The following is a 26910-nucleotide window of genomic DNA, read 5'->3' as shown; positions in this document are numbered from 1 at the left end:
GCCCTTTCCTTTCTGAAGAATCGCTTTTCTTGGGACCTGCAGATGAAATTGTAGAAAAGCAGAAGTTACATTAGCAGGGTTACACAGCTGTTGCGTAGCTAGGTGGGTGCCTGTCGTGCCCAGTTCTTGTGAAGTGTCTTTCCATGTGACGCACTGATGTTATTGTCAAGAATCCACCTCTCGACACAGATTTCTAGAAAAGTCTTCGTTCATTTCTTCCTGGTCTTGGCATCCCCTGGCTTATCCTCTTTTAATACTTCAAGGCTGTTGTGACAATTTATCATAAAACCGGGTGACTTCGGACAAAGGAAATGTTTTATCGCATAGGTGTAGGGACGGAAAGTTCAAAGTTAAACTGGTGGCAAAGGCTTGCTCCTTCCATCCTCTCTGGGAAACCTTCTTTGCCCCATCCAGTTCCTGGTGGCTCCAGCCAGCTCCAAACTCTGCCTCTAGCCTCATATGGTTGCTTTCCCTATGTCTTCAGAGGGCCCTCCTGTCTCTTCACCTCTTCCTCTAAGGACATCAGCCGTATTTCACCAGACTCCACTCTAACAACCTTATTATAACCTCAGGAAGAATTTCATTTCCAAGTAAGCACGTGGGTATACAGACTGAAGACTCCTCTATATTTTTTGAAAGGACACAGTTCACTGTATAAGTCATATTTTTAGACCAGAGAACCTCCATTTTTTCTTCTCTGCTTTGATAAGTATCCGTATATTTTGTAGGTACCGGACTGACACTCTTCTAGAGAAAAACCACTCTTAAGTATGAATCTTTGCATCATGTAAAATTGATTAGATGTATAATCATTTTTATAAGTTTGGAAGTTATGTCGGTTTGAATGATTTAGCCCTGTTTTGGACTGAGGGGTGTTACAAAGGTTCCAGCCATTGACAGTGAGAGGACTCTCCTAGAAGTGTCTTGCGTTCTTAGGGAAAGAAGTGCTCTCAGCTTCGTGGTGTTTTGGTGATGGTGTAGCTAAAATTGGTAATAAATAATAATAATAATAATAATAATTTTACAGCCAGACAGGCCAATCTAGCTATGCAGTTACCTGCTGATTTTCAGTAATGAATCAGAGTAGGTATGATTTACGGGAGAAGTCTAACAGCAGTGGGTATTGGGGGGTATTGTTTTGCACACACTCCTTATAGTGGGCTCTGTGGAAGTTCTTGTACCCCAGGGTCTAACACAGTGCCCGAGCAGACAGAGGATTGGAAAGTCTTTGTTAAATTAATGTCCATTAATGGAACTCTAATGTTGTGGTTCAACAGATTGGAATCTGCATTCCTACGAGACCCAGGGGCTGCCCCCTAGCTCTCACAGAGTAAGCTACGTGTTAAGTCTGTCTGGATCCCAGACAGTTACTTGAAGACTCTAACAGTCTTCGTAATAATCAGTTCCCCTTTACAGAAACAGAAGGGTTGATTTTCACTGAAGTTGCGGATTGCTTGTCAGAAGTCTCTCTGCCTCTTTTTAGAAGGACTGAAATAACATGCTGGGAGACGAGGTAACAAAGACCTGGACAGTATCGTCAATGCCGTTCCTCTATGTAGTAGACTCTTCTGAGCTGTTCTGGAATATTATCATTTCCCTAACTTCCTTGAAGTTAGGACTAGCTGTCTGGTTTGTTTTATCCAACAACATTGGAGTTGGTAGAGTGCAGTTTTGTTTTTGTTTTTGTTTTTGTTTTTGTTTTTGTTTTCCTAGATAGGGCTTCTTTGTAGCTTTGGAGCCTGTCCTGGAAATCACTCTGTAGACCAGGCTGGCCTCAGACTCACAGAGGTCTGCCATCTCTGTCTCCTGAGTGCTGGGATTGAAGGCATGCACCACCACCACCTTGCCTAGCCAGCTTTTTTTTTTTTTTAACTTAAAAGATCCTTTTGCCTCGGGACTTTTACCTTTCTCTGTTTCCTTCTTTTTCTTTCCTTCTTATTCCGCCTCTGGCTGGGTACCTGCCTCCCAGAATCCTCTTCTTCTTCTCTTCTAGCCCCTCTTCTCTTTTTCTCCCCCTATTTATTCCCTCTGCCTAGCAGCCCCACCTATCCCTCTCCTGCCTAGCTATTGGCTATTCAGCTCTTTATTAGACCAATCAGGTGTTTTAAACGGGCAAAGTGACACAGCTTCACAGAGTTAAACAAATGCAACCTAAAAGAATGCTCCACATCTTTGCATCATTGAAACAAATGTTCCATAGCATAAACGAATGTACCTCATCTTAAACTAATACTCAGCTAATAACAAGGGAGCTCCTATAACTTCCAGGCAGAAGAGCCAGTGTGAGCAACACCAGGTTCTCACTGCAAGTCCCAGGTGAGGTGACCTCTGCCTGCCTGCCCTGAGGTAGAGATGGTGACCAGACCCACCGCCAGCTCTGACTGTGAGGAGAGTATAACTGCCTTCTGCCACTGAGATTTGAAATATGTGTGTTAAGCCACTGAGAGTCCAGGACTATCTGTCGCTGCTGTGTATTCTAGGTCATTGTGACTGCTCAAGTACATTTAGAAGCAGTAATACAGAAAGAGGGAAGTCAGTAAGAGTGCCCAGAGAGAAATAAATTGTGAAATTAGCTCTCGGAATCTTATCATAATAGATTAGTTTTCAGATTTTATGTGGTGTGTGTGCGCGAGCGTGTCCATACGTGTTTGTGCAGGTACATGTGAAAACAGAGATTGACATCAGGTATCTTCAGTCCTTCCCCAACTTGTGTGTGTGTTGTATGTGTGCACTGTGTGTGCACTGTGTCTGGACATATGGAGGCCAGACATGGGTACCAGATGTCTTCCTTTATTGAGATCCACCTTATTCTTTGAGACAAGATCTCTCACTCAACTTGGAGCTAATCATGCATGGCCACACCTGTCTTCACGTGTGTTCTAGGAATCCAAATGCAGATCTTCTCCGTTGTGTGGAAAGAGTTCTTACCCCCTGAGCCATCTTCCCAGCCCTTCTACCTTATTTTTTTTAAGAGAGTCTCACATTGAACCAGCCAAATGACTGGCTGGCCAGCAAGCACTCGACACCTCCTGTCTGCCTCCTCCGTACTGGGCTTGCAGGTGTGTGTGTGTGTGTGTGTGTGTGTGTGTGTGTGTGTGTGTGTGTGCTGTGTTCAGCGTTTAATATTTATGCTGAGGACGCATGCTCTGGTTACGCCTCCTACTTGCAGTAGATTCTGTTGGCATTTCTAAGGTAAATTCTTAAGTTGGTTAGACGGCTGTCTTGTTTAGGATTATTTCCTTCTGTGTTTAAAAGTTTGGCTTACTGGAAATGTTTGCACATGTTCCCTATGCTAAAGAACTTGTTTTTCTTCATAAAAGGAAGGAGGGGAAATTTCATAAGTGGGAAAGCAGAGGCCTCAACAGTGATACTTATTCAAGCAGTCCTTTGAGAACATTAACTTAGTTTTAGCCTTCATTTCTATTTCAAGAGTGTGCGCTAAAGATGGGTCTGCTCCTGTCTTCAGGGCTTGTTTCTGTCTTGTAGTTGCTGGTAAAACCTGGCTGTGAATTATGGGCTGTCTTGCAGTTAAGTTACTCTCATTGTGTTTGAAAGGTCTTTGTTTATTCATGGTGGTTTGGTCTACTCTCATCTCATTTATTAGCACACAATACATTTAGTCTTAATGAACAGAGCCAAAGACCTACTGCAAGCTGATAACAGAAATTCTCCTAAATTTCCCCTAGGGTTGGAATAAGTAACACTAGAGTTTTGTGAATTTACTTTATTTCAGAAATTGGATCAGAGAGGGGGAAAAAAAAAGATCATCTGCTGTAGCATGAGGGCTGGCTTGTTTGGGTATCTGTCCCGCCTGGTACCCCACAGCTGGCAAGTCCCAAAGAAAATTACACAGAGTCTACATTAGGTTATAAACTGATTGGCCCATTAGCTCGGTCTTCTTATTAACTAATTCTTACATCTTACAGTAACCCATAATTCTTGTCTGTGTTAGCCATGTGGCTCAGTACCTTTTCCAGCGGGGGCAGGTTATATCTTGCTTCTCTGTGGTTTGGGCAGGAATGGAGGAATGGGCTTCCTCCTTCCTAGCCTTCTCCTGTTCTCATCACCCCTCCTCTGCTTCCTGTCTGGTTGACCTGCCTCTGCTTCCTGCCTGGCCAATCAACATTTATTTAAAACATGATTGACAGAATACTGACAATTCTCCCACACCAATCTGCCGATCCCTAAACCTACAGTAGTGTTGGTTGGACCTCAGTGTCCACATTTCTCTGAGTTGAATGTCATGGTAGGAACAGCTTGCACTGTCTTCCGCACTGGGGCACCACAATTGGATGGACAGAACTCATAGTTGCTAACCTCCCATGATTCTTAGTGTTTGGGAGGTGGTTCTGAAGTACTTGGACTTTTAAGATTTAACATGTGTCAGTCATTTTAGCTGAGTTCAGTATTCTTAGGCATTTCTCCCAAGATAAGAACTAATGTCACTCTTAGAATTGGGCTAGCCCACGAGTCCCTACTTCCAAGGGAAAGAAATCTTATATTTCAAATACAGTCTTATCATGTTATCAATACAGAAATAAAATTTAAAGTCTTTTTGTTTGTTTGGTTGGTTTGTTTTGTTTGTTGTTTTGAGGCGTGGTCTGTCTTGGTTAGCCCAGGCTGGCCTTGAACTTCCTCCTCCTGCATGCCAGGATTACATGATAAGCCACCATACCAGTTCATGCTCTTCACCTGCTTACCTAGTGTGGCCAGAAACGATGATGGCAAATAAGAGTTTCGCTTAAAGGCTTCGGCGTCTGTTTTTATTTTCCTTTCCTTGTTAGGTATTTGAAAAACTTGGCGTTGCAGAGGCGTGTAGCTGTAGATGGTCATAATTTGTGGTGGCTGGGCTTGCAAGATTTGCCCCAGCCCTTAGAAGACTCAGTGATACAGAGGTGATTATAATGGTCCATTTCTAGTGTCATGGCAAAGTGAACCTAGCAGCACATTACATGCCGAACCCACTGGGTTGTGCTAAGGTATCGTGTGTAAAACTGTTGAACTGAGTGTTACCACTTTTGTCCCTCCCTTAGGGTAAGTATTTAAAGAAAACCAAATCCAATATTCAAGAGTCCCAGAAATCTCCAGAGAATACCATTTGAAAGCTACCCTTCGTGTTTCCTTTAGCATCACCTCAGTAGACGAAGGCTATAAACCATTTGTATTTATCTCAGAGTAATTGATAACTGTTGGGGAGCTGTGAAAATATTTCTCTGCCTAAAGGGCTAGATTGCATGAGTGAATTTTCATCTATACACTCATGATAAATAAATATATAAATAAATCTAATTTTAAAAATAGTTTGGCTTCTGGAAGCTTCAGGCACTTGGAGACTGTGCTTCAGAAAGTGTTATGAATACTTGCCAGCCCATAAGTGGCTGACGCTGTTCCTTAGCTATCTCATGGTGTTCGTCTTCCAGTTACCTTGACATTTTCAGAGAGCTTAGTGACTGTTGTCAGGGACTTTTCTTTTCTTTTTTTTTTTTTTCCTTGTTCTGAATTAGGAACTTCCTCCATCCATTCCCCTTGCAAGAAAGAAGAAAGAGGACTTTTATTTTCTGTTCGTAAACAACAGCAAAAACCTCATGATTTTACCTCTTACCGAAGTGAGTGTCCTTCTCTAGTGAGGGTCTGTGTAGGTTCTGTGCTAACACAGGAACTGTGGAGAGGTCTTAGTTTGGTTCTGGGCTTTTAGGTTTATGGTTTTTTAAAAGCTCTATAAGAAAACCTTTAGAAAAGCACCTTTTTTGCTGCCTCTGAAGTTGAAGGGAACGACACTACAGTCCTCTTGCCTGACAAATGCCCTCTTAATGGGTCTGGCTAATAACTTGGAAAGCTCCTGGTGCCTTGAGAAGCCATTGGTGCCGTCCCCACACACTAGCCCAGAGAGTACTCCTTGCGTCGGTGTCCCTTGTGACCTCAGTCTGTGACCCCAGCCTCTTGCCTGTCAGGGCACCTAGACCATGCTGCTGCCAGGCATTCCTCTGCGGGCTGGCAGATATCTGGGGCTAGCACGTCACTTCCAGTGAAATTCCACGCAGCAAATTTGATATCAAAATTAAATTGCAGGCTGAGTTATACAGCACCTGCTTAGCATCTTCAGGGCGGTGAGTCTCATTTCCAGGACCCTGCACTCTCCTCCCTCCTTCCCCTGCCCCGCCCATCTATCTGGAAAGTGATAATATCACAGTCCTTAGATGCTAAGTCCTGGAAACAAGCGTGGCTTGGCCGTCACTTGTGTTTTGGTTTGGAAAAACTGTTATAATATGATCAGTAGTTCTGTGGCAAATATAGTACAGTAGAGAAGGCCCTGGGGTGACATTCTGATTTACTCCTTCCTTGCCCAGCATACTGATCATATGTTTTAATTACACTAACCTTCAGTTTCCTGGGAACAGAGGTGCTGACAAGTGTTTACTGCGTAGGGTCGTGGTGCGCTCTGAAGACCCACTTGAAGTGCATTGATGCGCTATTTAGTTCCTTAATATCCCTTAATCATTTATAGCATTACTTTGAAATTCTATTTTGCTTAGGAAAATATTACTGGAAAAGTTAAGTAACGTGGACTCCCAGAAATTCTGGTTTCTAATGACTTCTTGCCCTTGCTGCCCGTTCTTTCTGCAGAATGTGACAAGCTGAGGCGGGATGGATGCCGAAGTTCTCAGTACTATTCTCAGGGACCCACCTTTGCAGCCAGCTCCAGCCCGTGCGATGATTATCAAGATGAGGATGTGGAAACAGAGCGGAAGGTGAGGCTAGCACCCGCACGGGTACCTGCAGCATGGGCCCCTGCAGCGCGGGCGTCTGCATTGCACTCTGCAGCAGAGGAAAGCTAAAAGACCCAGGACAAACCCTTCCTCCTAGTTGAGTGTTGGCACGGGTTAATTTCTTGGTTTTGACGAAGCACAGCTGACTCATGTGTGATCTCATGCAGATGGGGCAATGGGTGAAGAGCCCCCCAGGAGCTCTCAATACTCTGCTTGAAATTTATCCTCAAGTGTAAAATGTTCTACTTTTTACACAAAAGAGAGGCAAGGCCATGATCCAAAAAGCAGCGTTTACTCTGTATGTTTGTACATTTTGAATATCTACTGGCTATTGCAAAAATGTTTTGTTTTTTCTTATGACCCGGAGTCCAGTCACCTCTGAGAGAGCTCTGTGCTAGCTAGCCATACCTGAGCAGAGGAGGTCTGTATAGGTCTGTATAGATCACAGTCTGAGGGATTCTGGACATGGCACACAGTTCTGGTGAGAGTCCTCTAGACTGTTCCATCACGCTGGGTGTAGTGACAGGAATAAGGTACCAGAGAACAGGTCACATCTCATAACAGGATGCAGGAGAGTGGCTGGGCGGATCCAACAAAAACTACATTAGTTCTCCAGAGCACACCCTGAACGGCCTGTCGACTTCGCAGTAGTCTGGCTGTAGTCTGGCTGTTCGACAGTCCCTTCCCTGGAACCGTTCTCTTAGGACTGAGTTTGCAAACTTGTGCCGTAGAGGCACAAACCACAGCGGACATAAAAACCCGTGTTTCACAACTTGGTATGTGGGAATAGGCCAGGTGGGGAAGTAATGCCTCTACTTAGTTTTGTTACAGTGGCCAGTTCACTTGGCGACTCTGTGTACCTTTGGGTTCCTTTGCCTCATGCGGCCTCTTGCCGCACGCGCAAGCGACATCACAGAGTATGCTCCCTCGGTTCTAAATACACACGAGGGAATTAAAGTGTGTGGAGATTTTTATTTTCAGTGTCTCATTTTCATTGTAGTATGTGATGTAGACAGACAGTGAAACTAATTGAAGGAAGATGTGGGGATTGGGTTTGGCTTAGAAAGCACTTTTTGAAGATTTATTTTTATTATTTTTACTTTATATGCACGTATGAGGTTGGAATGTATTTCAGTACACAGCGTGCTGTTGCCTCAGAGGCCGGAAGAGGGCGTCAGATCTCATTGCCTTCTTCCCCACTTGGATAGTGATGTGTGTGTGTGTGCGTGTGCGTGTGCGTGTGCGTGTGCGTGTGTGTGTGTGTGTGTGTGTGTTTCCTAAAGCGTATGTTGACATATCAGGTTCGTCTTTTTGCTAAGGCATACAAAAATGGTTGCTTGCTATTATATAATGAGACAAACAGGTATTTCAAAGTTGATCTGTTCTTGAATCTTATTCTTCTTATTGGCATGAATAAGGAAAATGAAAAGTAGAGGTGAAGTGTACAGTGAGATTTGTATATATCCAGGGAGACCCCAGCCTTCCACTGATCCCCACAGGAAGAAAAGCCAATGGTGGGCCCAGAAATAGCGCCTAGGAATGATCCAGAAATGGTGTCTGAGAGTGGCACGGTTGTATAACCGTGAGTATCCAAGCGTAAAGGGTCCCTGGCAGCAACTTGGTTTATCTTGGCAACTCTTCAAGATTCTAATAGAATGGAGACCTGATTTCTAAATTCTTACTGGCTGCTTACTCACCCTGACAACACAGGGAGATTTGATTGCACTATCTCCCCTGGACCAGGAACCAGAAAGTGTGACCACAGACAGAGCTCTTGAAGCCTACATGTTCTTTCTTTTCTTTCCTTTTTAAAAAATTTAATATTTATTTATTGTTGCATGTGATGGTGTGTGATGCTGTGATGGTGTGTGTGCATGTGTATGGTGGTGTGATGGTGTGTGTGTGTGTGTGTGAGATGTGGTAGTGTGTGTGCGATGGTGTGTGTGTGTGTAGATGCACACATGTAAAGGTCAGAGATAAACTTTGGGGAGTCCTCTTCTACCGTAATTTCTCAGCTTGCACAGTAAGCTCCTTACCCACTGAACCTTCTCATGTTCTTTCTTAGCAAATGGATCATAGGCTCCCTGACGTGTGTGCTGGAAAAGCTGTTCTCTAAGAACTTCGGACGCTCCCTCTGTGTCACAGACGTGGAAAGTGTCTATACCACAGCCTTTCTATATTTGAGCTCTCAGGAAAGCACACAGTCATAAAATCTTCCTTCTTTGCTCCCATAAAGTTTAGTTACTTTTGCAATTGAAAAAAATCCAGGTTAATGTTTGTTCATTGGCTTGAAATCCTTGGAATACATGTTACTGTCGTTTAAAAGGAACTGTTCTTGTCTTTCAGTATAAGCTAAGTGTTACCAAGTTTTGGTTGTTCCGTCTGAATTTATCTCAGTTTGCTAAGCAGTTCGCTTCAGGTCTGAGGAAATAGCTTAAAGGAAGAATGCTTGCCAGTCATGACCAACGTCTCCCCCACAAGAGAGATCATAATACATGTGTTTCGGAATAAAATAAATATCAAGTTGTCTTGTATTATAAAATGTGTTAGTGTCAGCTAGATACATATTAATTCAATCGCAATAAACCGTGCCAACTTCCTTTCTTGCTTCTGTGACAACAGTACCCGGAGAAAGAAACTCAAGGGAAAAAGGGTTTATTGCAGGTTCTGCCCACCATTGTTGGGAAGTCGGATGACAAGAACTTGAAACAGCTGGTGACATCACGTCCACAGCTGAGGGCAATAAATGAATACCTTCCTGCTAGTGCTCCGCTTGCCTTCTTCACTCTCTTACAATCCCCTGTCCAGAGAATGGCGCCGCCCACAGTGGGTGGGTCTTCCCATTAGTCAGGAAAATCCCTCTTCGTAGACAAGCTCACAGGCCAGCCTAGTCTAACAACCCCTCATCGAGACTCTATTCCCGGGTCCTTCTAGATTGTCTAGATTTCGTTAACAACTCAAACTAACCATGCCACCAACATATTCAACCTCCTTTCTCTTCTTCCCATGTTTTAAAAATTATTTTCTTTTAGGTTAGGATAGAAAGTAGCAGGTTTCATCTTGTTATCATACACAGCTGACACTATACCGTATTCCCATTTGCTCCACCCTCCACCTCCTCACCTCGTGTCCCTTCCCATCTACTTTTGGTTCTCTTTCTTCCCTCCCTTAGCCCACCCTTTAGCTTTCTTATTATCCTGCTTCTTCCCTTCTTTGCCTCTCTTCCTTCTTCCTTCCCTCCTTACACCCTTGCCTTTGGGCTAAGTCTTTCCATGTTGGATTAACTCTGGTAATTTTTAGATTCTGGGCAGCACAAAAATACTTACTTGGGGCCAGTGAGATGGTTCAGCAGTGAAGGTGCCTGCCACCAAGCTTGATAACCTGAGCTCAACCCCCAGAACCCAAAGAGAGAACAGGATCCTACAAAAGTTCTTCTCTGGCTTACACACACACACACACACACACACACACACACACACACACACACATAACTAACATTTTTTTCAATCACTCATTTGCACCTCAGTATGGTATACCCAGTCTGGTGCTCTTAGAGCACCTCGGTGTTTGGTATTTTAGTAATATTTGGAAGAGAAAGTCTTCTGACCTGAGCTGTTGCATCAGGGAAGAGATAACTGTGGAATTAGATCCAGGAAGTGTTGAAGAAGCGGTGCGTCACAGTTCCCTTATTATTAGGAGAGCAATTTCAGGAGTCATCTCTGCTGCACTGTTTCTCTAGCCATGCAAGGCTTTCGTGTCCCTATTAAGAATGTTGAACGTGGAATAAGATTGATTTTTTTTGAAGAGACAGTTCATTCACTTATAGCAAATATTTTATGAGGCAGCTCAATAACACCAAGCATTGTTCCGTGTCCTAAGGCTCCATCCTGCTACTGAAGGAATAACAGCAGTGAACAGTTGGTATAATATAGTGAGTACCAGTGTGACGAGATCGTGAGGATAAAGAAAGCAACGTCTGGGATCCTTCTAGAGCAGCAAGACTGCCGTATTAGATGGAGGCATCCACCAAGGATGCAGTGAAGGTGTCATTAAAGCAGAGCTTGGGGTGAAGTATAAGAACACCCACTCTGAATACCCCTCTAAGAAGGACAGACAGTAAGTCCGGAGACTGTAGCGTGGTTCCTGTGGGAACAGCTGGAGAGAAGGGCAGGAGGGTATTGGGCAAGGGGGAGAGAAGTGACGAGGACTGTGGGAGAGGCAGCCAGTGACCTCAGACTGATTGATTCTGGGTGCGATGAGAAGTCACCGGGTGAGTGGAGCAAGGTGGTAATGTGCTCTGGATGGCTAATTAATGTGGTTTATGACGATGAGCTCGTAGGGAATTGACTGATGTGAAGAGACCAGACAGTAGGCGACTGCCGTAATCCAAGGAATAAGACATGCGTGGGGACAGGGACAGAGGTGGCAGTGGTAGAGGCTCTAGGCTTGTTTCTAAAGTGGAGCTTGCTGAATTTAAACTAATTGAGGATGAATCTGTACTTTTTCTTCATCTTGATCCTTCGAGATGCTCATTAGGAATTTATCCTTGTTTCTCGTTATTACAGGAGGCTAGCCCATTGGCCCCACCCTTTCCACGTCTGTGCCCCTCTGTCCCTGGCTTCTGCCATGTGGCCCGTCCTCACAGCCCCTCCTTTGTGTGTTCTTTCAGCTGTGCTGGTGTTTCTTCTTCTGTCACGTGACCGGCGAAATCTCACCCCCAGTTTGACCCAGGCTTCCTCCTGCTTTCCAGCCTAATTATCTCGACAGGGCTAGAGAGAAGCACCAGGGCATGTGAGTCGCACTGTTAGCGGATGACCCTAAGCCACTCTAACATGCTAACCCATCCGCGTCTGCTGCTGCTCTCTCAAGTTGTACATCATGCCTTCTTACATCTCCAAACCCTGGACCCCCGTGGCTGGTGCAGTCTCTGGAAAGCCAAGGCAATCAGAAAGTAGCTTTTCCCCCAATCCTGTGACAGCCCTGCTTGCACCTGTCCCTATATACACTCACCTGTCCTGCCACCGCAATGGGTAAGCAGTTGCTAGTCATTTTCTCTCCCATTGTATCCCAAGTGCCCAGTTTTTGGCATGCAATAGGCACTCAGCATCTTCCTAATGGAACGAATAAGGCCAACCTCTAGAGAACGTTAGATGTGCAATGTGCCCCTCCCTCTTTGGCCTGATGGCATGTTACTTGCTTGCACCATAATCATCATTAGATGAACACCCCGGACTTTCTTTCATCTTGAAGGAAACTTCCTGTAACCTTTCATCTCCCTCCAATTCCACCAGGTTTTCCGTTCCTCTTTATTTCTCCAAAGAACTGTCTAGACTTGCTGTCTCCACTCCGTGTCTTCAGAGTTTCCCTTGAAGCCCTCCAAACCTCCACCCTTAGCTCCCCACTGAGACTACCCTCGTGCCCAGTAGGCACTTCTGGGGTTCCACACCAGTGGCTCATCTTCTCCTGTCAGCAGCGTTTGACATCATTGGTGAATCTTCTTGGAGTTTTTACTAAGCTTCTAGAACACCACAGTCCTTCCTGGTTTCCCTGTCTCTCATTTGTATGACTTCCTAGTCATGACTTCTCCTTTTCTTCTAGATGTCTTTCTAAACTGATACAGTAGGCTCAAATACATGCCTCTATTCCTCTGTAACAGATTCATGCCTTGGGTGATTTCAGTAGATCCCCTTAGTTCTAAATCTCATGTGTTGACATTTTCTAAATTTCATTTTTTTCTTTAAAAGGCAGAATCTCACACTATAGCCAGGTTGACTTGACACTCATCATGTGGCTTGACCCTACTGCTTCAGTCTCTGAATATTGCTATTACAGATGTGGGCTCTCTTGCCCAGCTTTAAATATCAATTTCTTGCCTGAACATAAACATTTATCTGTTGACTGTCCATCTTCCCTCACTGTAGATTTATCCAAGTCCAACTATGTGGTTCTCAGAACCCTCTTAAAAACACACCAAAAGAAACTCAGTCACGATAATTTTTTCCATCTCGGTGAACCCACACCATCTTACCAGGATTCTCAGCTAGAAACTTCAGGCACATCTGACTGCTTTGTCTACCACTGTCACAAAACTCTGTGGAATTACTAATTCTTAAACTGGCTTTAAAAAAAAATCTCAAAATTTTTTAAACTGAGCGGTGGTAGCACACACCTTTAATCCCAGCACTCGGGAGGCAGAGGCAGGCAGATCTGTGTGAGTTCAAGACCAGCCTAGTTCCAGGATAGACTCCAAAGCTACAGAGAAACCTGTCTCAAAAAATCAAAACAAATAAACAAATAAATGAAATAAAAGCCCTCAAATGTGGGCATCCTGAAAAGCGTAAATCGGCGTGTGGGCCATGAGAGCAGGTATGAGGCAGGGGAGAGGTGAGCTAGTGAGGACCGCTCGGGTTTGAGCTGGTCAGTTCTCTGTGTACTGAGTTGGCTTGCAGTAGGAACAGAAACAATGGGGAGAGAGTCAAGGAGTTTGACTTGTTGCATGGATAGTCGGAAATCATTCACATTTGATTTTATAACTTACGTGATATATCACATCTGACCCCAGAAGAGAGGGAATGTTTTTACAGGCCTGTGTTATGGAAAGTGGGCAGGGTGGGCTCCATGGCTTGAAACTGTTCCCAATCAAAAGGGAAATCTCAGTTCTTTTTTTTTAAGATTTATTAATTTTTATTCCATGTGTGGGAGTGTTTTGCCTGCATGTGTGTATGTGCATTGTGTGTGTGTGTGTGTGTGTGTGTTTATGTGAGTGCAGTGTCTACAGAACCCAGAAGGGGGCACCGAATCCTCTAGAACTGGAGTTTCCACCAGCTGTGAGCTGCCTTGTGATTTTGGCAACTAAGCCCAGGTCCTCTGCAAGAGCAGTAAGGACTCTTAATGGCTCAGCCATCTTCCAGCTCCAAGCTCAGTTCTTCTTAACAGATTAGTTTAACACAAAGCCAACTCTTGCCAGAGACTGTAGGAAGCAGGTTGACTGGCCAGTCCGGCTGATGAAGGTCAGCTTTATCAATCATAGATCATTAGGAAACACAACCAGGAGCTCATTAAAAGACAAGTACTCCACAGTTAACTGCGGTTTATGTTAATGACGATGTATGGACTTAAAGTATGGCAATTGACTATTAATACTGACTATATTAATAAATCTTGGGATAAAAATCATGTAATTCAACATAGTAGATACCGACAATTTAGCAACCATTCCCAATAAAACCCCAAAATGGAGTGAGGGTCAGGGAGATGGCCGAAGAGGGTAAAATGCCTCCCATGCCAACCTGATGACCTGAATTCTATCTCCCAAACCCAAGATAAAAGAACGGAGAGAACCCAATCCTAGATGTTTTCCTCTGGCCTCGCTGTGCATGCTGTGGTGTGTATGCTGGTCCTATCAGAATGCGACGTAAGAGAAGGATGCTCACTGCCAGGGTCACTCCTTAACCCTGAAGGGGATGAACTGCCCAGCACAATTAGAAAAGCCGTACTCCAGCAGGCATTGTCTCTCCGTGGTTGAGTGCTTTCTAGGCACTCCTGTGAGATCCCGAGTACAATCCCCAGCACTGCTAAACAAACAAAACAGACGTCATATCCCATATCAGAAACAAGCACACAACTTGGAACGTTTGAGGTTATATTGCTACTCTTGGCCCATTTTAAGTATGTGTACTTGTTAAATTTAGAAAAAAAGTGCAAATTCTAAACTAGTATAAATAATGCAGTGCAATGATTTAGGAAGCTATCAAGTTAATATGCAGAAACCAGTAGCTTCCCTATTTATAGTCAGGGCAAGAGGAACCAAAGGTAACTTTAGTTGGGAGTGTATGCTGTCTGTACAAATAAGCTTTAGAATAGTATGAAAGAGCAGAAATGTGACGTGAGGAAATGTTCTCAGAGCAGAGGGCTCAGTGCATAAACACTGTCACTTCTTCCAGAGTTGATCTGCTAAGTTAACTCTATAGGGAAGTGGATTTGCTCTGTTCTGTCTTGGGGCTATTGGAAGAGAACCATGGGGAAGCTGGGCCCAGGCCCTGGTAGCTGGGGTGACTGGAAAACAGAAGAGCAACAGGAAGGGAAGCTGCCTGTGAAGATTTGTAAGCAGTTGGGAATCTTGCAGTGTGGGCCCTGCATGCATGGGCCAACAGTACTTGATACCAAAACCAGAATATAGTTAGAAATGGAGTAAGTCTTCACTGGGTGTCGTAGATCATCCAGCTGATGCTTCACATCAGACTGAGTTCTGTAAACAAAGCTGGAGCTCTATGTCATATCTCTGCACTCTCATGTTACAGCCAAGGCTGCAATTCAGTTCTTACAATGTTTAAAAAAACAAAACAAAACACTTCATTCTCAAATGAACTTTAGAAAGTGCAGAAGAAGCTACTCTCAAGGCAAATTCTTTTGGGAAAAACCCTGTTGTGTTTCCTAGGGTGGTTGGGGGCAGCCTGGTGAGGGAAGGCTGAAGAATATAGGAAGTGCAGGAGCTAACACATGCTTTACAGGGCTAGTGCAAAGCATCTGATTTGCATCCAGCAAGTATTGCATTTCCTGAAGTGCTTGGGGTAGGGGCTCTGACCTAAAATGTAAGTTGTTGATAGAGCAGAGGGTGATGGCCAAACCCTTAGAAAAGAGACCCCGAGGGGTGTGTATTCTGCTTATTTACTGGGGCTAATTGTCCTAGAATAATTATCCTAATTATTCCCCATGCAAGAACTCTCGCCGTATGTAAGGCTCGACAATCTGTTTAAGGGATGAAGAAAGATAATTTGCTAATGAGAGCCACACATCTTTGATATTAAAAGCAGTAATGTGGCGTGGCAAGAAGAACGTTTAAATGATTTCCAATTGTCTGTGCTGCACGTATCTAAATAGCGGACAAACATGCGTGAGCAAAAAGTGCCATCAGAAGAGGGTATTCAGACATTCCAGAAAATGCCCTTGTGTCTCGGCTGTGAAATCACAGAAGTCCCTCCCTGCTCTTCGTTCCTGTATTGGCTCTTCCCTTCAGTGCTCAGTCCATGTAAGGTTTGTAGGGAGATCCATTGCAGGTGCCAGAATGCATCCCACAGGTAGATAGGCGGGCTCTCCAGGTGCCATTGTGGGGGGCTGCATTGGACGGTGTGTTCGTGGATTCTGGGAACGTGCACAGAGGCTCCATTGTCTTAGGGAAAGGGCACCAGGTGCCAGTTACTCAATCTCTTGCATAAAATACATCCCCAGAGTGATGAGTTGGATTGGAATTTTGGCAATAAATGGCTGGCCTTGGTGGTAGTAACAGAAACTGAAATTGTCTTTTCTAGTTCCTGTTATTTTCTGAACCAGCACCCTGGGGGTGTTTTAGGTTTCGTTAAAGGAAATACTTCAAGCAAAGAAAGACTTTGAAGACAGCGGCAGGGGCCTCGCTCATTGCTGTAACCGTGCACCGGAGGTTCATTTGGACCTGATGCAGAGAGCACAGGTTCGAGATAGCTTCCCCACCTGTTCTAGCCGGTTCCTTTGCTTCCTTATGTGTGCTTTGGTTTCTTTAACTGTAAAGAGATGAAGCCACATGTGGCTCGCGGGGGACAGCCCTGGTTTGCAGCTGCTCGCCTGTGTAATTATTAATAGCTCGGCTCTTGCTCTCAAAGGTATTGGAGTTTTGATGTAGATGGTATCTCACTGTGCTCTATCCCCCTCCCTCCCCAAAGAGCGTTATAAGGGTGAGCGGATGGATGTCTGGAAAGCCCTGTGTGTAGTGCCCGGAACGACATACTGTGTGCTCACGTAATGATGATTACTTTTATTAAACTGTCCAAGCCAGACATCAAAGAACATGGCACAATAGACAATGTCTGCTTTATGAAAATTTGGCCACCCTCCCAATCATCTTGTCTCTTATTCTGCCCACATGGAGTTTTCTGCCTGAAGCAATGGATTTGAGAGCTTTTGGCAGCTACTAAAAAAAAGATCTGATTATCCTGACTTTACAGGTCGTCCCATCCGTATGTACAGCTCCCCCCAGCAGTCCTGCGGTTTCTAACTTTGTAACCCTAGCAGCACACCTTAAAACTTCTCCAGAATTTGTCCCCTCATCGTCTCCCATTTTCCTTAAGAATCCTACCAAATGGGTCTTTTGATGCTTGTGACTGTTGTTTTAACGGTTTGGAATCTGAGACTCAGAAACAAGGAACACTTTGACGTAACCACACAACTAGAAGGCGTCAGGGAGAGGATGGGTCCAGGGCATCTCAGACTCAAATTCTTTTTACTGTACCGTGTTACTTATTAAAAGGGTGGCATGGCCAACCTGCCCCCTCCCCCAGTTTCTTCACTTCCGTTATGCCAGTTTTTGGCCTGTCTCTCTCTCTCTCTCTCTCTCTCTCTCTCTCTCTCTCTCTCTCTCTCTCTCTCTCCATCTTTGATTGGTCTGGCATTCCTAGTTAAGGATTCCAGAGGGTTCGGAGAGAGGAGCACCTTGGCGTGACTTGCAGTGTGAAAAGAGACTATACTGCTGGAAAGGGAGGGGTGGGGATGGGTGATGAGCAGAAACAGGAAGACGAGGCCAGCTACTGGGCTGGTGTAGGAGATGTTGTTAGTCATCCTCCGGTCGCTATAACAAATACTAAGTAACCTTTTGTAAGAAGAAGAAGGTTGTTAGTGTTTCTTAGACTGGAGGTTTCTGCCCACAAATGGTTGGTCTTCTTGTTTGTGGGGCCCATGGAGAGTCAGAATTTCATGACAGAAATGAAGAATCAAGCAAAACCATCCATCTACGTGTAGCCAGAGGACAAATACATCAACAGAAGGAGGAGCCCGAGTTCCCGTCTCCCCTTTGAGAGCATTTTCCCCATGAACCCAAATCCTCTCACTTGGCCCCACCTCCTAACAGTCCCAACATCGTTAGGTGGGATGAAGCTGGGAAGCGGCCTCTGACACATGAGGTGTAACACATGGGGTGGGTACCATCCAGACCACATCTTTCTTAATAGCATCCATAGGAAAGACTGTCGCTGAGACTCCAAGCGGGGTTTCTGGTCACTGCAATGTTTGTAAACAGATTGGGTCTGGGAGTTGGATCCTTCTGAAAGTCATCCACCCTGGCCTTTTCTGGGTTGGATGGTGGTACGGAGAAACAGCCACATTTGCATACTGATTTCGTGTTCCACTTGCCTAGGAAATCTGCTCACCAGAGAAGAGAGGATTTCGGGAGCTTGGTAAAATAGATTTGCTTTGTGAGTGAGTTGTCACACTGTAACCAGCCCTGGGGATCCTCCCATGGCAACCAAAGCTGCAGGGAAGTTATGCCTCTCTGTGAAGGCTGTCCACTCTGACATCATCCGGAAAAGTAGGTTAGTGGGCCTGCAGAGCCTCCTTCGGGTGCTGAGGAGACAAGAGTGGTGCTTGTCGCTGGTCCTTGGTGATGTCACCTGGGAAAGGAACTCATGTGTCGTCCACCAGCTTTTTGCCAGGAGTTGCTTTCTACCTTCCAAATTTATGCTGCCTGTACTGCTGGAGTAGACTTGTAACTCACTCGATTGAGATTCCACCCCAGACACGTGACTGTTTTACAAACTGCCATGACATTCTCCAATGAAATCAATTTTAATATGCATTTATATGTGTCTGCACCTTGCAGATAGAGACAAGTGTTAAAAGTCCGAGTTAACGAGAGTGTCGAAACTGCAAAAAGCCTGGAACCGATGGGTTTACACCAGTGGGCTTGGTTTCTGATGCCTCAGAAATCCATTTGATCAACTTCATGGCCTACTTATTTTATTTTTGTACGAGTGTGAGCTAGCACATGCCACAGTGTGGCAAGTGGAGGTCAGGGGACAACTTGCAAGACTTGGCTCTCCCCTCTCATATGAGTTCCTGGGATTGAACTTGGCAGTGGGAAGTACCGGTACCCACTAAGTCATCTTAGTGGGGATTTCGTAAGGATCTGTGTGTGATCTCATCATCATACTAGGTTAGTGCCATGGTCTGTTGTCAGTGACACACGCTCAGCTTATACAGAGAGTCTGTTTGTCTAGTTACAAATATTAATCCACATTTGTTCTAGTTTAAAATGAAACTAGATGGTCTTTTTGTGTTTTGCAAGTTAGCAATGGTAAACATAGATATTGAGATATTTAATTACACACACATGTTTTTCAAGATTGGGTTTCTCTGTGTATCCCTGGCTTTTTGTGTCCGTCATGCCATTGCATTTAGCAGTCATGACACATGCACATTTATTAAGACCTAAGAGTCTCTCAGGCACAGAAGAGGGGCTGTGCAGCTCTTCCCAGCAAAGGAAAGTTCAACATTTCAGAGAGGCTGGAACTTTGTACCATTCGGCCTTGTCCCTAGACCGTTTTTCAGGTTTGTGTCCCTCAAGCAGTAGAAGGGATGGGTATTTTTCAGGCAGTCTTTTTTCGTAGCAGTAAACGGTTGTTGTAGCTGGAGGTTTCTCTTCTGCCCACCATTTTGCAAGTAACCACTCTGAGGCTTAATATCAACTACAAACTGTTTGGCCTATTAGCTCAAATTTGCTCATATTAACGAGCTCTTACAACTTAAATTAACCCGTTTCTATTATTCTATGTTTTACCATGAGGCTCGTGACTTGTTACTTCACATCTTGCTTCCCCAGTGACTACTGTTGTCTCCCTGACTCTGCCTTCTTTCTCTCTGTCTCTCTGCTTGGATTTCCCACCTAGCTATATTCTGGTCTGCTATAGGCCAAAGCAGTTTCTTTATTAACCAATAGTAATAAAACATTTTCATTGCATACAGAGGAACATCCCACATCAAGTGATGGCAGTGGCCTTGTGTCTGAGGTGACATGATGATCTAATGATTCTTTATTAATAAAAACTTGGGAGTCAGATATTGGGGTAAGAACCTGAATGATCAGAGAAGAGGTGGAGAAGCAATCAGTGATCTCCTCTCTCTTCTGTTCCTCCATCCAAAAGGGCTGCCTTTCTAAGCCCTGCCTTCCTGCTTCTGTCTCTCCATCTGTCCTCAGTCCTCCAAAACCTCTATGTTTCATTTTGGTCAGCTTTGGCTCTCTCCACCTTCTGATTCAAAGCAAGCTTTATTGTCAGAATACAGTCAAAATATCACACAACCGTGACGGACCGATGTCTTTCTGTATTTCTATTTCTTCCCTGTGTTTCTCACATCCTACAGGACATCCAGACAGGCCATTTAAAGCTAGATAAGTCTTTACAAATGCAAACAAGTCATGAGTGAGGAGAGAGAGAGAGAGAGAGAGAACGCTGACAGTGTAAGTTTCTTTACCAATACTAAATAACAAAACAGTTACCTTTGCTCCGGGGGTCTCAGACAAGAGAGAACCCTTTCTTCTTCAGTAGAATTCTTCTTCAACACCTTATTTGCATAGTGGTATTTCAGTTTAAATCTATAAATTTGAATAGACCTTTTACATTTATTGTATATCTTAAATGGCTCACAACAAGCCAGCTACTTTGTTGTTGTTGTTTTGTTTTTAAGAATGGTGCATTTATTTTGAGTTCTTGGGCCATCCTCATTACAGAACTAGCTGCCCGGGAGCTCTGGTGAAGTCATGTTTAAAATGCTTGCCAACACAGCTTTCTTGCTTACATGTCTTCAGGTGTTGCACGGAAGGGCATGGAAGAAGGCCTCTTCAGGGAGAATGCTAATCTATATCAAAGAAAACACAGCTGAAATGTTGTCCTGGAATTCCGATAAGGCCCAGAGTGCAGCTTTAGCCTGCCTCTTAGAACTTAACAATTTCACACTGACTTTTTTTAACCCATATAGATAGCTTTATAAACACCAAACAGTTGAACAACGGTGCCATCGTTCTGTGTGTGAAGCATTCCTGGAACCTAAAGGAAATAGGATTGAAACTAGAAATTACTTTGAGCAAAACTGAATTTTAATACAGATAGAAAGTGATGGCCTTAGCGGTGACATTTTTTCCAGGCTTCTAATGTTAGACGGAATCCATAGGCTTTTAACCTATGGTGGAGTTAAGCAAAACTGTAAAGGTTCTGTAGGTCAGCAGAACCTCTGCTATGCTGGCATTCTCCAGACGAAGGACGCAGCGAATCATGTGTGGAAGGTCACGCGCAACGGGAGATTATTGCTCTGTTCTTGGAAGGGGAACCATTTGGGGACTTGCTTGAAGTTAGTCTCATTTTTTAAATAACTGCTTGTAGCGGTCCCTAACAGCTAATTACATACACTGTTTCTCTCTCCCACGGCAGTGTTCTGTCTCTTCATCTGAAGAAGAAAGATTTATCAGCATCAGGCGACCTCGAACGCCAACCTCAGCTGACGTCTCCGACCTTCACACTCAGACAAACTGGACCAAGTCCCTGCCGCTGCCAACACCAGAAGAGAAGACGCGGCAGCAAGCCCAGGCAGTCCAGGCTGATGTGGTTCCTATTAACATAACTGGTATGTTTGCAAGGTGAACAGAGTCAGGGTGTCCTTGGGAGAGTGTCTTTGGCTTTGTTTGCTCTACGCTGTCAGCGTTTTCTTTATGCATCCAAGTGAAGAGCTGTGGGGTGGCCTCCTACTCTTTATATGATGAAGAAAACACTAGAACTATATGTGTGTATGTAAAAAAAAAACCCTGTTGTTTGTTAAATAAGGGAGAACTCGATGGTTCAGCCATTCATGGAGGGATGGCTTTTGAATTGCACTGTTCTTAACTAAGATTTTGGTTCCGTAGGAATATCCTGTCTTTGTGGTCCTTAGCGGCAAAAGCTGTATACTATCATAAGAAATATTTCTAGAAATGAAAAGGAAATATTTCATTCTGTTCATACTGATTATTTTCTTACCTTTTGTTTGTTCAAATGGAAAAGAAGAAATGTTTGAGATAAAGGCATCAATTAAATTAGTAACTAAAGCATATCTTTAAAAAAAATCTCAGTAGAATGATAAGAGTATTCCCTCAGTTTCTAAAAGCTGAGTCTCAATCTTCAAGTAAAGATTCATTTCTGCCAAGGGAATGATTTTAAGAATTGGCCCATTGGCCATACTGTGGCTACTAATTGTTGAGTTGAATCATCGACTCTTTAGATGATTAAGGCAACAAGTAATGGAACACAGAGAGCTCCAAGCCGAGCATAATTTTAGAAGAATTGTTCACAAAGAGCCCGGATTTGCTGTCTTTATTCCGCCAGTGTCTTCCAAGAGAACTGGTAAGCAGTTTGAGTGAAGGAGCAAAAAATGCAAAATGGTAAAGTGTGGAAGGACGCGTAAAAGAAATCCCACACTAGCTCAGAATTGAGAAATAGATGGTTATTTATTTAGGGGTAAACTCATAAATCAGAATCCTCTGCTTGGATGAAGAACAGAAACCGAATCCAGCAACCCGAAAGAGAGGGGACACATGCTCTACATCAGCTTATGTAGTATAAGAAGCCACGCCCCAGTGGGCCTGTAACCCTGGCTGTAAGACTTCCTACAGCAGTAAAGAGTTCATAGTAGCTGGACCAGGCTCTGAGTTTAGTCCTCTGTGTGTGTGTGTGTGTGTGTGTGTGTGTGTGTGTGTATGTCCACATGCATGAACTCATAGTGGCATCAACTATGTTGGTGTATTACATAGGAATAAGTGATTAGTGTCATATACACAAAATCTACACAAAGTCTTCTCTCTATGTCCTTAAAACTGGCTGACCGAGAGGAAGAAGTTTTCATTAACAATTAGGATGAAAGCCTATAGCATCCTTCTATCTTTTGAGGCTATTGCTGTTGGAAGACTTGTTACCATGGTACCAGTAAACTTGCAAGGCATAATAACATTTAGATAAGATGTGTTTTTTTTAAATAGAGTATATTTAGAAATTATGTGTAGATTTTCATGGAAATTTAATAAATACATGAATTACTTCCAATTCCATGCACATATTTTACATTTTTACAAACTTAAGCCTTAAAGAAACAGCATGACATTTTAATCCATTTTTTTTTTCGTAAACAGCATTGTTGATGTCTGTGAGCGTGCCTCCCTTCCACCTAGCTCACGTCGTTAAAATATTATTGTTCTAAGTAGCTATGCTGGAGAGCAGTGTGGTACTTAATCCTTACGTCATTAGGCATCCGTAAGCTTATATTTTCCACAAGAACATGGGTCATGTGATGGATGAAAAGCAGAAGAAATATGACTAGGTGGTAGAAAGCATCAAAATAATATGATAAGCTATGCATATTATGTCGTGAAGCATGACAGCCCTTTAAGGTTCTGCCTTGAAGTGAGGGGTAGGAAACTAGACGGAGGAGGGGTTTAGGCAGAAAGCAGTGTTTGCAGTGAAAGGCGTCCTTGCAGATGGCTTGCCCAGGTGTTCCTCTGAACATTCTTACCTGTCTGGCTGCTATACAGAGAGGAAGTACATAGATATCCAAGGAGGCTTTCAAATGCCACCCACCCAAGGTGAATGACTGCTGACAATGAACTGGACAGCCTAGACCTGTAAAACACAATCTGTTTTTAATTGAGTGACTGGCATTTTCACAGAGCGCCAGCATTAACGTAACCGCTGTATACATATGGATCTGTTGTCTGCATCTGTGTGTTCATATAGACACACGTGTTTCTGAAGGATGCATTTCTCTAGTCTGGTCCAAAGAAGCAGTAAGTTTAAAGCTTTCACTCCGAGTGGTTGGGCTGGCACAGGTTCTTCAGCCTCCTACACTTTATTTATTTCTAAGATTCCAGATTTCTTTAGATAAAAAAGCCACTGCCTGTAGGAAATGGCCATGTGATTCTGAATTTTGGTGATATTGACCCGCTCACTTTGTTTTTCAGTATGGCTTTGGATAAACAAATGCCAATACGTCGATGGCTTCATATCCAGAGTGGTGCCTAGCAGGGTTAGAGATACAGAACAGTGAGCCAGTGGCTCAACGCAGCAAACCACTGGCCTGCAAGGGAATGTAATCCCTTTAGTTACAGTCTTTCAGAGACTTGGTATGTTCTAAAGGTTAAGCAGGGGAAATGTTTTAAATAAAAAGAACATGAGACTGTGTGCTCCATCGTCTGCCACACGGATCAAGTCTTTCACCTAAACGATTAGTGTACAGGTCAACACGCTCTGAAAGCATTTGTAAACTGTTTAGTGCTGATGCTGGGCTGATGCTGGGTATCAGTGATGGGGAACAATTCAATTCAACAGATAATTATCTCCTAACGACATGGTACTGTCGAGGATGCCAGGGTCCACAAGACACAGCCTCTACTTAAGGAAATGTGTAGAGCCTAGCCTGTGGCAGAGCCCTTTCTGGGTCACAGTGTAAAGCAATGAGAATGTTGTAGATAGATTTTCACCCTCATTGCTACACAGTTTTCTTAGTGATTGGGTGATGATTGTTTTTTTTATTTCTATCCCACCCACAAGGCCAGAAAACTGGAAACTAGGCGCAACTTTCTGAGACTATTTTGCCCACATTGGATGCCTCCCTAGAGGGAATATCTTTTCTTTGGCTTCAGGAAACTAATAAAGCACTGAGCGACTTCCCCTTTGCAGTGCTGGTGAAGCTGTTGTGTCTGTGTGGTCTCTTTATCCCCGAATGGTACCTACTGCTGTTTCAGACCCTGCTCTGAATTTGCTCCTGCTTTTCTCTGTTCAGAGCAAAGTTGCAAAGATTTGCAAGCTTATATGTATTTATTAGTCTGTTCCTCAGTGGGTGGTGCGTGTTTAAAAGCTACCTCGTTTTAATGAGGCCAGGCTCACACTTCATTCCTATGAAGTAGAAGTTTCATTGATTGCCGCGTGTCTACTTTAAAGATACGACAATATTATTAACCAAGAGTGACCAGTTCATACCTCTCTCATGCACAGGATGATGCTAGAAGTATGGGGTTTCTATGAATGTGTGTATTTTTAGAAGTCTCATTTTTAAGAGAATAACTGTGTAAAAAGCCCAATTCCCCTAAAACCTCTTTTATCCAAAATGGCAAATCATTCAAATGAGTCTGTAACTGATGCGGCAGAGACCTTGTTACTTTCTGGTTTCTCACAGTGTGCTAATCTGCTTGGACTCGGACAAACTGCTCTGTGGATGCGGTCCTGGGGTGCCACAGTCTGAAATGGGATTAACTTTCAAAGATGCAGTTAGGAAGTGGGGGTGCAGCACTTGCCCAGCCTGTAACAGACCCTGGGTTCAAGCCCTGGCACCCTACGAAATTATGAACAATAAAGGGAGAGTTGAGCTTTGACAACAGCAGTGTTGCTGGGTCTCACTACGGTGGAAGGGCTTTATCATTATAAGGCAGTCTAGTTTCCATGACGTTCACCTTGCATCCAAATTGTTGGCCTTCTTGACTGACATTTGATAAGCTCCGGCTTCCACTTGCTCTAACACACAATCATGATACTGGTCTCTATCGGATGACCAGATGCGTACAACGGATTTGTTGCCCCCGGTACATACACACTGCTGTAGAGTGATCCTTGTGATCTCTTTATAAAGCACTCACTTGCCAGGCCCTTCATTCTCCAGTGACAAACAATCATCCTGGCAGTGTGTTGTTAGCAAATTTGGAGCTCGTTTGGAAGCGAGACGGACGGGCCCTCCTTGGGAGAACACAGAGTAGACCCTGGAAACAGCCTTCTGATGATAATGTGCTTCCTGTCTTTATTCGTCCTTCATCCTCCATCGTCATGTGACTGGCTAACCTCATTATTAATACTTTCTTATCATTTTACAAGCTTCTGGAAGGACGTGCATGGTGTCAGCTTGCTTGACAATAACATTGCTTTGCTTGTTCTACTATTCTACGTTAGGGGAGAATTTCGATCGTCAGGCCAGCCTTCGGCGGTCTCTAATTTACACAGACACTCTGGTAAGACGACCGAAGAAAGTCAAAAGGAGAAAGACTATTTCAGGAATCCCTGACATCATTCAGAAGGAGCTAGGTACGGTTCATCAGCATTGCGTTCTGTTGCCCCTCCTTGCTGCTCCAATTTACCGCACTAACCTCATGTGGTTCTGTCAGTGCCACACGTTCCGGTGGCCAGCTTCTGGGTGAGGTCTTAGGGGAAATGGTCCCTGTGTGGTGGAGCTGCTTTGGGGAAGTGGGATGGGGAAGATATGCCATGGAAACTTAGAACCGTGGAAATTTAGGGCCTCCATCATCTTCTCTGGGGACCTTGACTTTTTTTGTAGATCTTTTATTTAGCTCTTGGGCTTTCACGGATGGAAACCTCTTTCTAAGAGTCTGCCTTTGGAGAAACACTGGCTAGGTTGTCCGACAATACCGGTGGCATGTTGTCCTAAGAAGTGGCAGTCTGAGGTTATTTAATGGTGAATGCCAATACTGTAGAGAGTGGTCATGAGGGCACCTGTTGCCAAGGTTAATGGCCTGAATTCAGTCCCTGGGACTCACAAAGTAGGAGAGACTCAACTCCCAAAATTGGTGCTCTGACCAATACATATGTTCCCCGGCACACGTGGCATGTGCACATGTGTAACAAATACATGCAACAAAAGTGTAAAATATGTTCACATATGTTTGGCACTACCTCCATTTAAAGCAAACAGTTTCACAAGCTTCTTTTGTTCAACTTGAAAACAAATCAGGCTGGTGGAATTGTTAGCTCACTGTCGGCTTGCCCACTGCGCTCATGCTATTTTTCCATACGCTATGATATTGCTTTCATCCACTTCCTGGAACCAGCTCCTCCCCTCATGTTTTAGTGGGGCCCAGCAGGAGCAACAGCAGGGACAGCTTAGCACACTCTAGCGCCAGGTTGCTCCCATTTGAATCCTGTCTTTTGTTCATCCTCTGAGTATCTATAGACACATCACTATCTTTCTGGGTCCTCTTCTTAATTCTAAGGTCACATGGGATGGTGACCTTAATAGAATCTCTCTCATTGGATTGTTTGAGGACCAAATGAATTTTTATATATAGGATGTACTTGGTCCCTGGTATACTGTAATGGTCACTGTTCTTATTGTGGGATGTAATGTTACTGTCCTGAAATTCTCTTATTCCTCGTCAGCTTGTGGACTTATAATAGTTACCCTGGCCTGATGTTTTAATTTACTTTTATTTACTGTTGAAGGTTACACTCGAGAAATGCAAGAGTCATTATCTCTGAAATTGCTTACAAGTCTTTGAGTCAAAATGAGCTTACCCTAGCAGCAGCGATATATATTAATTACATGG

The 26910-nt window shown here is 43.9% G+C and overlaps 1 protein-coding gene across 9 annotated transcripts in view; it reads left to right on the top strand.

Moving 5' to 3' along the window:
• Nhsl1 (NHS like 1) overlaps positions 1 to 26910 on the top strand; it is a 225387-nt gene that overhangs the window by 178953 nt on the left and 19524 nt on the right. For 6 of the 9 annotated variants that reach the window (XM_085688852.2, XM_085688849.2, XM_048425103.3 and 3 more), the window contains exons 3-5: positions 6625 to 6749; positions 20993 to 21185; positions 25523 to 25654. In XM_085688852.2, coding sequence (XP_085544978.2) covers positions 6625 to 6749; positions 20993 to 21185; positions 25523 to 25654 — 450 coding nt within the window. The remainder of the gene's footprint in view (positions 1 to 6624; positions 6750 to 20992; positions 21186 to 25522; positions 25655 to 26910) is intronic. The other 3 variants (XM_085688860.2, XM_048425108.3, XM_087911593.1) reach the window with 1 other exon arrangement.

Source organism: Myodes glareolus, chromosome 1, assembly GCF_982192425.1.
Source record: "Myodes glareolus chromosome 1, mMyoGla1.1, whole genome shotgun sequence".
In the NCBI taxonomy this organism is placed as follows: Eukaryota; Metazoa; Chordata; class Mammalia; order Rodentia; family Cricetidae; genus Myodes; species Myodes glareolus.
Note: the sequence above shows the minus strand (reverse complement) of the source record. Positions and strands in the feature narration are given on the sequence as shown.